This window comes from Nanorana parkeri, unplaced genomic scaffold, assembly GCF_000935625.1.
Source record: "Nanorana parkeri isolate BGI_ZX_2015 unplaced genomic scaffold, ASM93562v1 scaffold180, whole genome shotgun sequence".
Classification (NCBI taxonomy): domain Eukaryota; kingdom Metazoa; phylum Chordata; class Amphibia; order Anura; family Dicroglossidae; genus Nanorana; species Nanorana parkeri.
The window spans coordinates 3,054,278-3,070,603 of NW_017306448.1; the positions used below are offsets into that span (position 1 = coordinate 3,054,278).

The window sequence follows — 16,326 nt, forward strand, 5'->3', positions numbered from 1 at the left end:
AGAATACCCACCTAGTGATTGGAGCAGCTGATTGGATGCACTTACTGGATGCTACATGCAACTGATTTCCTCCGTCGACATTCAGAAATCAAGTAGGAACCGGTTCGAAAATTCCCAGCCAAACAGCGACTGCAGCCAACTGCTTGGGTATTCTGACGTGGAGAAAGGGGATCCTGAGGGGGCCACACATTGCTTGAATTTGAGCTGAGTCAGCAGTATATGGCCAGCTTTAGGTGTACTTTAGGTAAAGTAATAAAAATAATCTTAACGACATCTGTTAAAACTGGCCATAAACTGCTTGCATTTTGGCTGAGTCAGCAAATCCGAGCTTTGGGCGGCCCTGTCTATACCACAAAAATAGTTTTTTCAGTCGACTTTTGTTGAAGGAACCAGGGCGAAAATCATGAGCCCAACAGTATCTGCAGTCACTATTCAGGCATTCTAACAGCTGTGGTCACTGGCTGTCGGAATACAATAGCCCAGCAGGGGAGATTTCCCCATCCCCGTGGATGGGGCAATCTAGAGTTGTTTTTTTTCTTTCACCCTTCAGGGCTGAACGAGAAAAAATTACCAATGTTTGGCCAGCTGTATAAGGTTTAAAAGTTGTGTTTTTGTGCTTAGTAGTGCTGCTCAGTGATTGTGATTTACTGCTTCTTTAACCAATTTGAAGTCTTTTGGGCAGAAACTTTGGATCACTAAGGACTCGTGCTGGCTCTCTACAGTGCCTAGAACATATTGTGCCTTAGCCAGATCTCCTGCTCATCACATATATTTAATCAGAGCCCTTGTGCAGTTAACACAGAATGAGCTTTGTGTTGCCAGCTGAGCTGAGATTGAAGCTGTCTGTGGGGTAGAGAGGAACTGGCTGTGTTCACAGTTGAGCGCTGAGTCAGCAAGACAAACAAGCGGGACCCAGCCAAAAACTCAGGAATGTTTAATCTGATAAAAAAAGACAATTTAAGAAATACTCATGTGGCTAGTATAAATAATTGTCTTAAAGACCAACACGGTCCTATTTATGGCTGCTTCCATGAGACTGACTATGGGAAAACGAAATGATCCTAAGTGGACCTTTGCTTCTATCCCGGAAATATGCTGTACATTATCTTCTGTGTATGGAAAAAGTTTTTTTTCCTGCCTCAACAGGAAAGAACGTGTGAATGTATTTTCAATACTCTTTGTACTGACTCTGCATATTTATATTCCTGCACAGCCTCTTGTTTCTATCCCAGAACATAGGCTGACATTGCTGAAAAAGTTAATCGGTAGCCCACTCTATTAGGTGGATAAGACCCTACCTTACCCGCCCATAAGTGCGCGGTTCTGATGTTCTGCAGACTTGTTTAAGGAATGTGGCAATAGGTCACCAGCACTCAATTAGTTAATATGCAAGAGAGATTACTATACTCTCTCTTGCACATTAAGTGACTTAGTGCTGGTGACCTATCGCCACATTCCTGAGTATCTGCACGGCACCATCCATAGCGTTCACTTCCAGCACCTAACCTATCACCAATGGTCAGATAGCTCTAAGGTGTGCAGTTAGCATCCACATTAGTTCATTGTTTTAGGTGAGTGACTCAAAAAGTGTTGAAACCAGAGACAGCCGAGCAACTAACATTTCCAGAAGGAGGGCAGCAATCACTAGCTCTCATTTGAATGAACAGTCCCTCTTTGGGATTCCAATTTGTCCCCCTTTCCTCCTCAGTTGTCCCTTTTTGACCTCTAAAATTGCACTATTTAAGACTCTGTTAGTATAAAATGAACTAAATACAATATCAGGGGCATCAAAGCAAAAGGTGAGTCCTACGGTTTGCTTTGTTTAGAAAGCCACCACAGCTTGAGTAGAAAAGACTGTTACCTGCCAGCATGCTGCAGGGAAGGACCCTTGCTCTCTGTAGGGAAGCAGTTGTCTTTCTACAGAGGTTCAACACCCATGCCCCCATCCTGCTAAATCAGATCTATGGTGCTGCATCAACAAAGCCCTTGGTCCCTGCTGATTGGGGAGCTCTAGCTCTGACAATAAGGGAACATGTGGGACCATTGCAGGAGACCACTGTTTCTGCCCAAGGGACCTTCTCTACAGCATTCTGGCAGAGGACAGGCTTTATTATTCAAGCTGCGGCTGCTGTCCAAGGAAAATGAACTGTAATGCTTTGAACTTCTTTTGTTATGGTGCACTTGGAATGTATTTGTTTGGTGTAAAATGAAAAGTGCCTTCTACAGAGGTCTATACATCAGAGTAAAAAGAGGGACAACAGAGGTGAAACGAGGGATTGAGGGATTTAGTTCCAAGAGGGGCAGTCCCTCCAAATGAGGCACAGTTGGGATCTTTGAATTGCTGCCCTCCTTCTGGAAATGTTAGTTGAATGTCTGTCTCTAGTTTTAATACTTTTAGAGTCACTGACCTGAAACAAGTATGTAAGAGATGTCTGCGGAACATCAGCACTCAAGTGGGCATTAAATAGTACATTTTGTAGAGGTCTATACATCAGGTCACAAAGATGGACAACTGAGGAGGAAAGATGGACAATGAGATTTGTAAATTCACAAAGTTATTTTAGTAAGCGTTTTTTTTATTCGCTGATGTGCTTGGTATTAAGTGTGCAGTGGCCATTTCTCTTCTCATGGAACCGTATGTCTCCTTCCAGGACTGCCAGATTTGAATTTGCAGTGAGGCAGCTGTGGGTAAAGCTGGCCATACACTGCTCGAGATTCAGACCATGGGTGGTCCTGTCTGAACCCCCCTGCTGGACATAAATCAATTTTTCGATCGACTTTTGGCGAAGGAGGCGATACAAAAATTCGGAGCCAATCAGATGCATGTGCTGTTTGGGTATCCAGCAGTCACATGCTACTTTGCCCCCCACAAGGATTCCTCCATCCATGCTACTTTACCCCCCACAGGGATTCCTCCATCCATGCTGGTCTACCTGCCAAAGGGATTCCTCCATGCAATGGACTTTATTCATTCTAGCTATCCATGAAGGGTTTGAATTTGGGCTGATTTCTGCTGAATTGCCCAAAATATGTGCCATTGGTGGCCCCGTTACCACCACTCGACTAAACTCAATTTGAGACTCAAAGGAGCCAGGTGAAAATTTGTTGGCCCCTCATTGACTGTATTCTATCAGATGCAGTGACAGTTTGGGTATTTAAACAGCCGCAGATGGAGATGGCTGTTAAATGTGGATGCAATTGAGTAAATTCTCTCATTCAGGCCATGGAGCTGAACAGGAGAAATCTACATGGGTATGGCTAGCAAAGGAAGTAACCGGTTTTGCAGAGGTAAACATGCTTGGCGTAATGAAAAAAGAAGACATACCCCATTGTATTAAAAGCTATCTCCAATTACTTCAGACAACATTGTGTTAAATGGTGGGGGACTCCCAAAAAATAATTTACCCCGTGACTTTCTGCTGTGGTCTCTGATAACCTGTACTCTGGTGCCCCCCTATAGTACAGTCAGTCATTGACCTGTATTTGGGTCATAGTAAGATGCTGACCTCATGATATGTGGCATTCTGTAATTGCTAAGCACTTCTGGATCATGTTTAGACACCTGTAGCCCTCACCATATGCTGCATCTGCTGGCCACACGTTCTCCCATTATCTGCCAAAGTATACATTCTGCACAGTGTTCCCTGCATTCTCCAAACTATTGTGGCTGTACTAATTAGATCATTATGATCTGTGGAAGAGGTTGCGTCAATGTGTGTTTGTTGATTTTGGGCATTTTCCCCCCTAATTACCGAGCCCTGTGTGATGGAGACCAATTAATCTTGTGTTTTGTGGTATCTCGTGTTTTTGTTTAGATTGGTCATGTGTGCCTTTTGTTAGATGTCAGCACATTCTGACAATGTTAAAGCCACCAACAGGACCCAAGAAAAAAAAATGATGGCCATGACATTTGTTTTCACTGGCAAACGTCAAGTAAAACACTTAACTTTGAACTCCGGCCTTCCCTTTCAGTCTTGCACAGTTGTACAGGTTCCTCTTCTGTACTTAAATTGCTTACTTTGATTTGAGAGAACCGGGAACAATGCTGATGACAGCCAGCAGAGGCAGAGAGCACATGAAGTTATCAGCTCAGTACCTAACAAGATCTCTGGCAGAATTGTTTGCAGCCCCTCCCCTGTCACGGCAGAGAGCCGTGACAGGATCGAGAGGTGAGCGAACGCCGGTATGTGTTTGCTCACCTCCCGATCTACTGAGCCGGCCTGTGACAGTCTCATTGTCACAGGTCGGCTAGAACTATGAGGGGAGTGAAAAGCACTCCCCTCATAGTTCTCCTTTAAGATTCATCCAGGCTTATGGGTGCCATATCAATGAATTTTAGCCTTGGTTACAGGTTAGATCTTATCACTCTGTACTTTTGTATTGTTTCTAACGTTTGGCTGATGTATTTGTTGCAGGTGATAAAAGAAGTGTGCAGCAGCTTTAGCGGACCTGTGGACTCGGATGGGCAGTCTTCAAGCTCTCCACTACCAAAGACAGAACTGGAAAAGGTATAGAGCACACGTCTACCACAATATGAACTCGAAGTTGTATGCAGTGTCGTAAAGCAGAACTAAAGTGACACTAAACCCAGTAGTTAAATCTTAAAAATACATTCAAGTCCCCTAACTATTACCAATGCTGTATCTTATTTGTGTATCACTTGGCTGTAGATCCTCAAATCATCTCTGAATTGGTGCTGACACTGTCCTTCCTTCTGGCGGGGGGCTACTTTTGTTCCCCATGGTCCCCGTGTGTGTTGTAAAGTAGCCACTAGCATAGTCTGTAGCCAGATTATAGGAATGGTTCATTCTATTTCATAATGTAATACCTAAGACATGATAAATATTATTCATATGTTTTTGTTCCAGAAACTGTCAACAGAGAGACCCAGCTCTGATGGGGAATGTCATGCTGAGAACGGCACTGCGGTTGTCAATGGAAAAGAGCCTGGTATGCCTGTATTATTTTGTCTGAATATACATCCCCCATAATGGTGCCTTAGTTGGTTGACTCAACGCCCATTTGATATAATGCTGAGAGTCATTTGGGAAAGATGGAAATTGTTTTGCAAGCCTTACAATGTGTGTTGCCTGCTGAAAAGATGGAAAATAATTGGGGGCCCGATCATTTTCTGTTTTTAATTTATGTCTCTCAGTCTTCAGGGCAGTGCAGCCGTGTTGCATGAGGAAAGCCAATGCCTCCTATGAGTGTTATGCTGACCATACACACAACAGTTTTTCATGTGATCAACTACTTCATCCAGTAGTTTTAATCAAACACATTTCTTAAAGTGATCTTAAAATCAAATGTTTTTTACGCTCTTTCAAATGCTGATGAAATCACTTACAATGAATGCTGCTCCTTGATGTTTAAAAGTTTTTTAGTTTCCATCAGAATCAGCTGGTCCCCTGGGCACTGGCCCTGATATCCTGTTTTAGGGTGGCTCCTTTCCCTTGCAAAGTCCTATGGAGCCACCCTAGTGTGTGCTAGTAAGCTGCATGTGTCTCCCCAAATGCGCAGCAGGGCAAGACATTTCCCTCCCTTGTGATCTTGTAATGTACAGGAAGTTTAGGGAAGCTGAGATGAGAGAGTTGGAGCTGTTTGGAAACATGATTACTGTAAGTGTTTGGGCAAAAATATAAAGAAATACTTTGCTGGGTAAATGTATATTTGTTTGATCCGGATTCATTATTGAAAAAGTTTGAGAGTTTAATATTAATTTAAATGATCAAATAGTGCAACACAAATGGTAACTCCAAAGTAAACTGAAATCACTAGTTCCAGAAACAGCTGATTGCTCCCATAGATGACACAAAAGCCTTAAAAATAATACAATTTCCCAACCGATCTCATCGCTAACGTCTTTGATTTCATTCAGAAATTCAGTCAAGTGAGATATCAGTGGTATTAAAAATCACTAATAGTAAGATTTGTTCTGAATAGGGATGCACCGATACCAGTTTTTCGGCATCGAGAAAGAGTACCGATATTTTGCTTTTGGTACTTGCCGATACCGAGCACCGATATAGGTGCTTCCACTGGCATGGAGCCGGCTTCCCAGACAATCAGGAAGCCGAGTGGCGGGTAATGACATGCCGCCCGACTTCCTGATTGCCCTGGAAGCCGGGTCCATGTTGTTTGGCCGGCTCAATTGTGATTGGCCGGGAAACCGGATTCCCAGCCAATCAGCATGGAGCTGGCTTCCCAGCATACAGACGGGTTCCCAGCCATCGGGGTTCGTTGCTCGCCGCCCGGCTTCCTGATTGGCTGGGAACCCGTCTCCATGCTGATTGACTGGTAAGCTGGCTTCCCAGCCAATCAGCATCGAGCTGGCACCTGTGAGCATCCATAAGCAATCATTCGCCTCTTTCCTTCTCTACTCACCCTACACCTCATCCCCTCTATAAATTAGCATGAAGCCGGCTTCCCGGCCAATCAGGAAGCCGGTGGGCGGGCATTACTTGCCACCCGGCTTCCTGGTTGCCCAGGAAGCCGGCTCTATGTTCCCCTATGGCACTGCCAGTCAGAGGAAATCTTCCAGTATCGGGGGAGGTATCGGAGCATTTGGGCGAGTACTAGCATTGGTATCGGTGCTTCCCTAGTTCTGAATATTGATTATTTCACCTGACAAATAGAGTGCTGTGTGTATGGACAGCCTAATGCCCCTTTCACATGGGAGACCCGATCAGATGCCCAATTTTAGTCTATGGGCAGCCAGGTCTAAACAGAGTGGCGTCCTCTTACACCCGGGTACCCCTGACACCGGAAAAACAAAGAGAACAGAGTTCCGTTTTTTTAAACAAAACAACAAATCGAGTATTTTATCTGCTTACTTGAAGGGTTTTTCCTCCATCAAATATTTTGTATGAACTTGCAATGTCCCTCTGAACTTCCCATGAAACATGACTACTCTGGGGAAAGTCAATTCCCCAGCACAGCCCCCTCCCTCCTTGCTGCTAGCCCCTCTCCTCTTCTGGGTGTGTGTAATTACTGACATTCTACTGGTGTATGGCCAGCTTTAAAGGGAAGGCAGCAGCCCAGTCTGCTCAGTGTAATGGACAGTGACAAGTATTGGAACATCTATATCAGGGTTAGACAACCTTGGCCCTCCAGCTTTGAGGAAACTACAAATCCTATAAGCCATTGTAATACACTGACAGCCTCAGGCATGGCTTCCACAGGCAGAGGCTTGATGGGATTTGTAGTTTCAGTACAGACGATGTGCTGAGGTTGCCTGCACTAGCTTGAGCCTGTCACTTAAGTGACATCTCTGAGCCTGCCGGGGCTGCTGCTGTCACATCCAGGATGGCGGCACCCAGCATCAGTTTCAGGGCTTTGGGATGTCTACACAAGTGAGGCTTTTCCAGGTAAATATCATGCTCTCTGTTGGATGGGGAAATTCCCCCTACAGGTCTATTGTTTTCACAGTGGCACACCGGCAACCAGTGGTGTCCCGAGGTCGGGTGTCACCCGGAGCGGATACTGGGTGACCCCCGCCGTGACGTCATCGTGCATGCGCAGCCATCTTATTGATACCTGCTGGTGGCCATCTTGGTGATGGACGCCTGCAGAGAGAGGAGGGGATAGTCGGTGGGATGAGGTATGTCGCCGGGTCCCCTCCTCTCTCCTGCAACTGTCGGGCTCTCGATCCATGACCGAACGCCCGACTTTTCTGAGGGGGTGACACCAAAATGACTGTCAGTCATTTTGGTGTCACCTGGGTGCAGGCCGCAACCCCCTTGTGACGCCACTGGTCCCTTCCCAACAGGTCCACTCCAGGTTTTAGTTGAATCAGCAGGACTCGGCCAAAGTATGGCCAGCTTAAAGCAGAAGTCCGGGCAACAATGTTCTTAACCCTTGCAGTGGGGTTACCCCACTCACTACAAGGGCTAAGTGCTCATTTTTGTCTAGGTGCCTCAAAAAAAAGTTATACCCAGCCGAATTGCGGAGCCGACTGGCTTCTGTTTCGGTCCCCGGAGCCTGTTTTCTGCTCCACTGCAATGATGGTACTTCCTTATATCCTCTACATCAGGGCTCAAAATTTCCACTCGCCCCCTCGCAAATTGCGAGTGAAAATTGCGTGGGGGCGAGTGGAAATGAAGCCATTGAGTCAGGCAATCCTCGGGGCGGCTTCTCTCCTCCTCACCGACATGATGACAGCGCTCCCGCGTCCGTCCGGGGTCGCAGGAGGGAGCGCTGCCTGCTGTCAGGAACTTATCGCACCGAAGAGCTAATTGGTATGTTTTCCGTCATTTCAGCAATCTTCTGCTTTTCCAATAACCTGACCCCCGTGTTAATAGTTTCTCTTGGGTCTCCGGTCTGTTTATTCATAATTCATTCATTTTGTATTTGTACAATTGCCTTGTCTTTCTTTTCCTTGTGCCGGTAGCCCCTGCGGTGAAATCACTAGCACAGAATTGCCGTGTTCGGTGGGAACATTTTTTATTTTCCATGGATGGAATAGAACTCCCTTCATGTAGATTTCCTCTTCCATGTTCAACTTTTCACCTCTGGGTCTTTCTTAAAGCGAAGGTGACTCTGTGTACTCAGCAGCTCGTGCCGAATGATTGATTTAAATGGGACTTTCTGCCACATTCTGAGTCTGGTGCGATGGAATGACTTCCTTGTCTTCCCCCCCTGGGTAGACCACCCTGCCTCCGTACAGCTCCAGTCCTTGTTCTCTTGTTTCCCTCTAGAGACAGAATGCTTCCGTGCTGTATTCCATGTGTGTCTCTGGTTCCCTATGTCTGGCCTTGCTTCCCAACAAGTGTGGGATGTAGGGCTTCATCAACACGTATCATACATCCTCCGTCTCTGATATCAGTGGTCCAGGCAGCAATGTATGTTTTCAGTGAGCATATATTTTGAACTAATGCCAACTCCAGACTGATATGAAAGACACAGATCAGTGCAGCTCTGTAATCATTAATAGGTCCTTAAATGTATATATTTTAATGCAAACAGTGTAAGTTCCAGAGTTTGACTTGGCATCAGACATTTGCTGCCCCTTTACAGCAAAGATGCAGCACAAGGAGCCAGTCAGCTCATGTGCTTTCAAGGAGCATGCTGATAGCAGGAGAGAGCAAAGTGTCAGAGAGATAAGCTTATCACTGTGCTACTTCTCTTTTCACTGCCAAGTCAGAGGATGGGGGTGGAGAGGAGACTTAGTAAGTAAAAGTGAAATAGCGTCAGAATAAGGTCAGGTCCTTTTCCTTGCCAAGCAGGGCTATGCTGTGCAGCAGAGCTATATAAATCTTAGGACTGGATTGGTAGAAATACAAATTGATATGGCAGGTAAAACAGCTCTTTTATATGGATTCTATGTGTGTATTTTGCTGTTGGCCTGAAGTTCGGCTTTAACGTGACACTAAACTCAGGAGTTAAACCTTTAATATTAACAGAATGTATCCTATTTGTGTATGACTCGGCTGTAGATCCTCAAATCATCTCTGAATTGGTGCTGACACTGTCCTTCCTTCTGGAGGGGGGCTACGTCTGTTCCCCATGGTCCCTGTTTGTGTTGTAAAGTAGCCACTGCTCACTCCCGTGATGGACTACAATCTCAATACAAATGAGTAAACTAAATATGAGATTGTAGTCCATCACAGGAGCGAGCTTGGAGCGGTGACTACTTTACAACACACACGGGGACCATGGGGAACAAACGTAGTCACCCTCCAGAAGGAAGGACAGTGTCAGCACCAATTCAGAGATGATTTGAGGATCTACAGCCGAGCGATACACAAATAAGATACATTATTGTTAATAGTTAAGGTACTAGAATGCATTTTTAAGATTTAACTCCTGAGTTTAGTGTCACTTTAAACTAATTTTTATATGATTTGCAAGTTTGGAAAGAGGCAGCCACTTGTGAACTGGCAGGGCTTCATGACAACAGATTCCATCACAGTGAGCTAATGACAGTGATGTAGAACTTACACAGCCAGTAAAGTCTTTCCATCACTAAGAATTATTTCTAACATCTTTATCAGCAGAGACTTGGGAATCCTGCTGGCTAATTACAGTGTAGAGTTGGGCTGGGTTTTCCGTCTTCTTATCAATTGTTTCTCTAATGAGGAGGAAACATGATGTAGTTATTGCTGCCCATCATATTACAGCATTATTAGCAATAACATAGGGATCCTGAACATGAAATATAGAATTTCATGGTGGCAACCAACTGACCTAACTCAATCGGTTACCATGGTAAAGCAAACCTGTAATAACAGTGTATGTGAAATAAAGATTTGGACTGGGTTTCCCATCTTCTTATCAGTTGTTTCTCTAATGAGGAGGAAACATGATGTAGGTATTGCAACCCATCATATTACAGGGATTATTAACAATGTTATAGGGATCCTGGAAATGAAATATAGAATTTCATTGTGGCAACTCTCTGACCTTACTCAACAGGTTCTCATAGTAAAGCAAACCTGTACCTGTTAAACCTTAAAAACTAAAAGTCCCACATAAGAGCAGGAGCTGGTGGGGGGTCTACTCTTAGGGAGGGCTTCTAATAGTACAGATTCACTTTAAAGGGGCACTAAGCATATTTCACATTGTTTTATAAACTTAAATTAATTTATTGAAGAAAGGGGACTTTCAGAGATCAGCTATATCAGGGGTGGACAACCTTGGCACTCCAGCTGTTGTGGAACTACAAGTCCCATGAGGCAGTGCAAGTCTCTGACCTCCAAGGACATAACTCCAATAGGCAGTTGGAGTGCCATGCATCACAGCTGAAATGCCAAGGTTGCCTACCACTGCGCTAGATCATCCTTCAGCAGAGACCACGTGACCATGTCTCAGCACTGGCCATGTGACTTGCACCACGGAGCAGAAGTATTATAGGGATTTCAGGAGACCAATATGTTTTTCAGTACCCTTTATAACTTTTAACCGTAGCAACTTAGGGATATTTATGTATAAGAAATGTTTTTAGAAGAGAATAGATATGCAGATCATTTGTTCTATACATCTCCTCAAAGCTTTTATATTAACCTTTTTTGGAAAGTACGTTTTTGTGGTATAGCGGCCCCTTTAGAATGAAAGTGGTATGTTACCGGACAGTATCGTCAGTCCCAATTCTCTGTTAACTGTGTAATAGATTAGCCGTTAGCACTGTTGCCCCATAGCGGTGTGATCATGGTTTCAGTTTCTACGAAGGAATTAATTGTATATACACTGAGTGGCCAGATTATTATGACCACCCCATCAGTACTTCGTTGGGCCACCATTTGCCTTCAATACTGCTGCGATTCTTCTTGGCATTGACTCCATGACATGTTGAAAGGTGATGCGAGGAACTTGACACCATGCCTGAGCTACTGTATATTTTCTCATAGGGCTCCAGTATAGTGTTGCAGCGTGTTTAGATAAAGTGTTAGTGTCCTCGGCAACAAGTCAGTTTTCTTCAGATATTTTCTATGTTCTTATAGTCCGAAATAAGGAGAAGATCATATGTAATGGTTGGAATCTACAATGTGTGACTCAATGCCTTGGTCCAGGTGCGATATAGTTGAGGCAACCAAGCCAAGGTTGCCAAAGAGAAAAGAAGAAAAGAGAATAGAAGGTTCAAGGCTTAAAGTTTGCAGTTGCCTCCACTGCATTTTTTAGATCTTGAACCTGCAATCCAGCTCATCTGCACCCATTCACATTACTCTGTACACCAAACTCATTGCATGGTTTCTGATGGCTGTGTTCAGTGTGCCACATCAAGTTGTATAACCAGCCCTGATGGAGGGGGAATTTTTGATCCCCAAAATGAATTGGAGATACAATTTGATGTTATTGCAGGACCTTTCTAAAATATAGACTCTCCCTCCAAATACTGAGGCCTTACATGGGCACAAACAGAGCAAAAGCATCATCTGAAGTTAGACTTGAGCATATATGCCAAGCCAGCTAGGCTTGCTATTAAATTTGTCATCTCCTCCAGGACCGTCAGTTGCTGTAAAATCTTAATGTCTCCCTGGGCTTCATATTGATTTCTTGCCGCAGTTTATTCTGTTACAGTTCTACCAATAATCACACAGCTCTGTTTTCTCAGCCCGGGAAGTGTGACCTTGGGAACAGTCTGAGGCTTGTTGGCGGCATTTTCATTGCTCTTATATGAATGATGTTATGGCCTCCAATGCAGTGGAGAGCAATGAATCTATAAGCAAGCTTCATCCACCAATAATATATTCTATCAGGACCTGAGCCACAAATCATAAATATGGATAACTAGACAGATAAAATATTGTATGAAAACTTATTAAAGCGTAGCTCCAGGCAATAAGACAACCAGGGAACTGCTTAGGCAATCCTTGCAATATTGTAACTGAGAATGTCCTCTTCGTTTACTGTAAAGTGAAGATATCATTCGAAATCCCAGGACATGAAAAGTATATCTACAGTCAAAGCCTTAGTTTTTCAGTTTTGGATATTAGGGATGTTTTAGAACCTCTGTTAGATTTTTTTGGTATTGCTGTATGTGTCCCTGCTGAAGAGATTAACCCTCTCCATTTGTCCTAATGACCACTGTCACCAGGGCAGAAAGTAATGGGAGATCCAGAATTTTGTAACTGTTACTGGAACAGGAGGTGAGGAGAAATTTTCCTGTGACAGCTGTTTAAAAGGGGATTTTTTCCCCATTTTGGAGAGATGCCATCTCACTTCCCGTTATGTCAATGGGACCAGAGGTAAAAGGAAAGCTTCCCAATGGAGCACAGAGGGGAAAAATATCCCTATTCTATCCAAATTAAAAACAAAAACGTTTAGCTTTAGGTAAATTGTAAGGTTTTTACGTGTGTATCTTTAGTTGTGATATTGAACCATATAGGGGAACCCCACTAGAACAAAAACAGGAAATCCCCTTTGACAGTCAATATAAGATCCAAAGTTAGCACCGATGTACGAGATATCCCTTGTAGTGGGAAACTTTGGTTGTCGGTATATCTTTAGTTGTGAACAGATTGTTGTTTTGGCCCCAGAGCCGGTAGCCTGAGCACACTCAGAAGGCAGGCCTCCACTATATCTCCAAGTCAAAGCTCGGACACCTAACCCTCCCTTCCTGTAATGTGGGTCCCTTTCTACTTGAGGGAAGGAGCTGTAACATGTCAAGGCTCCGGAGTTCAAGTAAAGACCTGCCTGCTGAGTGTACTGGAGATCAGCCACCACAACAAATAAGATTTACTTGTGTGTTTTAATGATTTTTATTATTTTATGTTTTTTTTTTTTTATTAGATTGGTGTAACAAGACCAGTCTGCATTAAATGCTACTTTCAACATTCATTTTTTAAAAACATTTCTGAATTTTAATTTTGATTTCTTCAATGGTCAGAATTAAATAAGAATTAAAAGAATGATTACAAAATAGTAACAGAGCATGCACAGTATTGTGGCCTGGGCAGTCCATATAAAAGGTGGTGCAGCCAGTGACATATTGTTTAGCCATTCTGAAATTCTCTGCTTTTATGGTAATAAAAGCTGTGGGCCAAGAAAAGCGGGTGCCAGGCATTCCTTTTTATTGCAGTATTACTGGAGCTGATCCATGGCACACATTGTAGGCACCGGACACTTCACATAGTACCGCAGAAAATGAGATTACTGTGGGAAAGTGTGGCAGTTTATTTATTAGTGTCTGACTAATCACGTGTTTCATATTATCTGAGTATTTGGCTATTTGAGCACAGATTGCAACTTCATCTCCTTCCAACAGTTACATAAATACATACAAGGGGCTTTGAGTCTCCTATATTCAATCTAAAAGAAAGGAAAACTTTTCTGTTCCCCATTTCAACTGATCGGATGTGTCTTTTTACCAGCACCATTAAGGTTTTGTATATGGTAGTGTTGCAGGTTGTGACCTTACAATAAAATCCAATTTTATTGCATCATACACCGATCAGCCATAACATTATGACCACCCGCCTAATATTGAGTAGGCCCCCCAAAACAGCCCTGACCCGTCAAGGCATGGGCTCCACTAGACCTCTGAACATTTGGTCCCTGGTGTTGGTGTGCTGGAAGTAGAAAATAGGGCCTCGTGTAAGGATCTGAGCGACTTTGACAAGGGCCAAATTGTGATAGCTAGACGAGCGAGTCAGAGCTATTCCAAAACTGTAGCTCTTGTTGGATGTTCCCAGTCTGCAGTGGTCAGGACCTACCAACATTGGTCGAAGGAAGTAAAACCAGTGAACCAGCGACAGGGCCATGGGTGCCCAAGGCTCAGTAATTCACATTGGGAGCGAAGGCTGGCCTGTGTATCCCGATGTAATAGAAGAGCTACTGTAGCTCAAATTGCTAAAAAAGTTAATGATCGTTCCAATAGAAAGGTGTCTGAACACACATGTATTGCGGTTTGTTGTGTCAGGGTGTCCATGCTGACCCCTGTCCACTGCCTAAAGCACCTACAATGGGCAAATGAACATCTGAACTGGACCACGGAGCAATAGAAGAAGGTGGCCTGGTCTGATGAATCATGATTTTTTTTACATCATGTGAATGGCTGGTGGGTGGGTTGGTGCGTGTGTGTCATCCATATGATGTTCTTACTGAGAGTAAGTGGGTGATAGCACATGGTATGTGGCTGAACAGTATGCATGAAGTTTGATACTGCTGCATGAGCTGCTCAGACTAACTGGTAACAGAGAACTTGAAGCCATGCAGAGTTATCATGCTGAAGGAATTCCAGGGCAGTAAGATTATAGTTGTATATCAATGATACAGTCTTCCGCTCTATATCTGGCTGCTCCAATGTATCCTCTGAAAACATACTGTTGATTGTTGGTCGGAGGCATGCTGACATCATGCACAATGCAGGGCCCCATAGCTCAGCAATATACGTGAGGATACAGAAGAACAGTCCACGAGTCGAAGTGGAGAGAGGTGAGCTCCAACTGTCGAGGGGAGCGGGGATCAGGTAAGTAAAAGTCCTCTACACCATACCCCTAGCCCTAGACATTAATGAGCTTAACTGCTCACTGTAGTGTGAGGTTAGCCCCACTGCCATAGGATTTTGTTTTTTTTATTTGGAGATAGGTTTTAAGGTAACATTTGATTACATGTCATCATTAAAATACGGTAAGTCAAAGCCTAGATGCCAGAAAATATTGTCAAAACATAAGTAAGTGTTGGCTTGGATACACTTTTTAGTGTCTTAGTTAATTACACTTTATTAAAAAAGGTCTTTCTTGTTTTGTGGATTGTGCAGTAAACTGGAATGCTGAATATTTTTAATAATACATTTTTTTCCTGCTGTAGTGAAAAGGAAAAAAAGTTCAAAAGCTGAGCCTAAAGGTGTAGTAACTAAAGTAACAGGAAAGAAGATCACCAAAATAATTGGTCTGGGGAAGAAGAAGCCCAGTACAGATGAGCAGACGTCATCGGCAGAAGAGGATGTCCCAACTTGTGGTGAGTTCTCCTATACAGATCAGAATTAAACTTCTCTTGTATGGTTCATTACATTGCACTTAGGAGAGGCCCATGTAAATGTTCCAGTGGGCTTAAAAAAAGATTGCAGCTTTTGCAGTTATATTTGCATCTTAGTAACTTTTCCTTCCCCTCTAAACTATTATGTTGTGAGAGGACCATTAGCCTATTCTCTGATGCTGATGAACCACTACGTAAAGTCTCTCACAAATGCAGCTTGGCATCCAGCTTGACACCTTGACTTCCAGTGATTTTAAAGCAGAGAAGGAACACATAACATACCTTATTTAGGGTGTACCCAATTATGTATACCCAGCTTTAACATGTTATTGTAATTTCAAAATCTGTACAATTTATTAAGATAACTGATCATCCTGCCTTGAAGATCCATGTCCAGGCACTTCTTCTTTAAGAGTGACAACTCTGTCCCTATCTCCCAGTTTTGCTCCTGTGTTGTCACACACTCACCCAGCGGAGACTGCATGCATTCTTGATGGTTGCATTGCACTGTCCACTGTTGCTACCATCGGGGGAACCTGTCCTTAAAAAAATGGTGTAGTGCTGGGGTGCATGTAGACAGGAAGTGACTGCAAAGAGGCTGCAGATTAGCAGTACTGATATGCAACAAAGGATAAATTAAGTGGAAAAAAAGTATTTTCTTAACCAAAAATGGCAAATGTATATGATACATGCTTTAAGAAACTAAATGGAACTGGAGTCGGGTTTACATCTACTTTACATTTAGTGTTAAACGCACAGGTTTTTTTTTGACCAGAGCTTTCATTTATCACATTCTGGTGTCCTGAGAGTGCTTATCACTATGGCCCAGCGAACACTATGGACACCTCTTTTATGAGAAGGGAACAGCACTCTGATTCTTGAAAATATTAGTCAAGTCCATCACTTTATTCC

At 43.6% G+C, this 16,326-nt stretch overlaps 1 protein-coding gene across 1 annotated transcript in view; it reads left to right on the forward strand.

The window, feature by feature from the left end:
• AFAP1 (actin filament associated protein 1) overlaps positions 1 to 16,326 on the forward strand; it is a 160,323-nt gene that overhangs the window by 113,671 nt on the left and 30,326 nt on the right. The window contains exons 7-9 of the mRNA XM_018554969.1: positions 4,416 to 4,508; positions 4,869 to 4,950; positions 15,247 to 15,396. Coding sequence (XP_018410471.1) covers positions 4,416 to 4,508; positions 4,869 to 4,950; positions 15,247 to 15,396 — 325 coding nt within the window. The remainder of the gene's footprint in view (positions 1 to 4,415; positions 4,509 to 4,868; positions 4,951 to 15,246; positions 15,397 to 16,326) is intronic.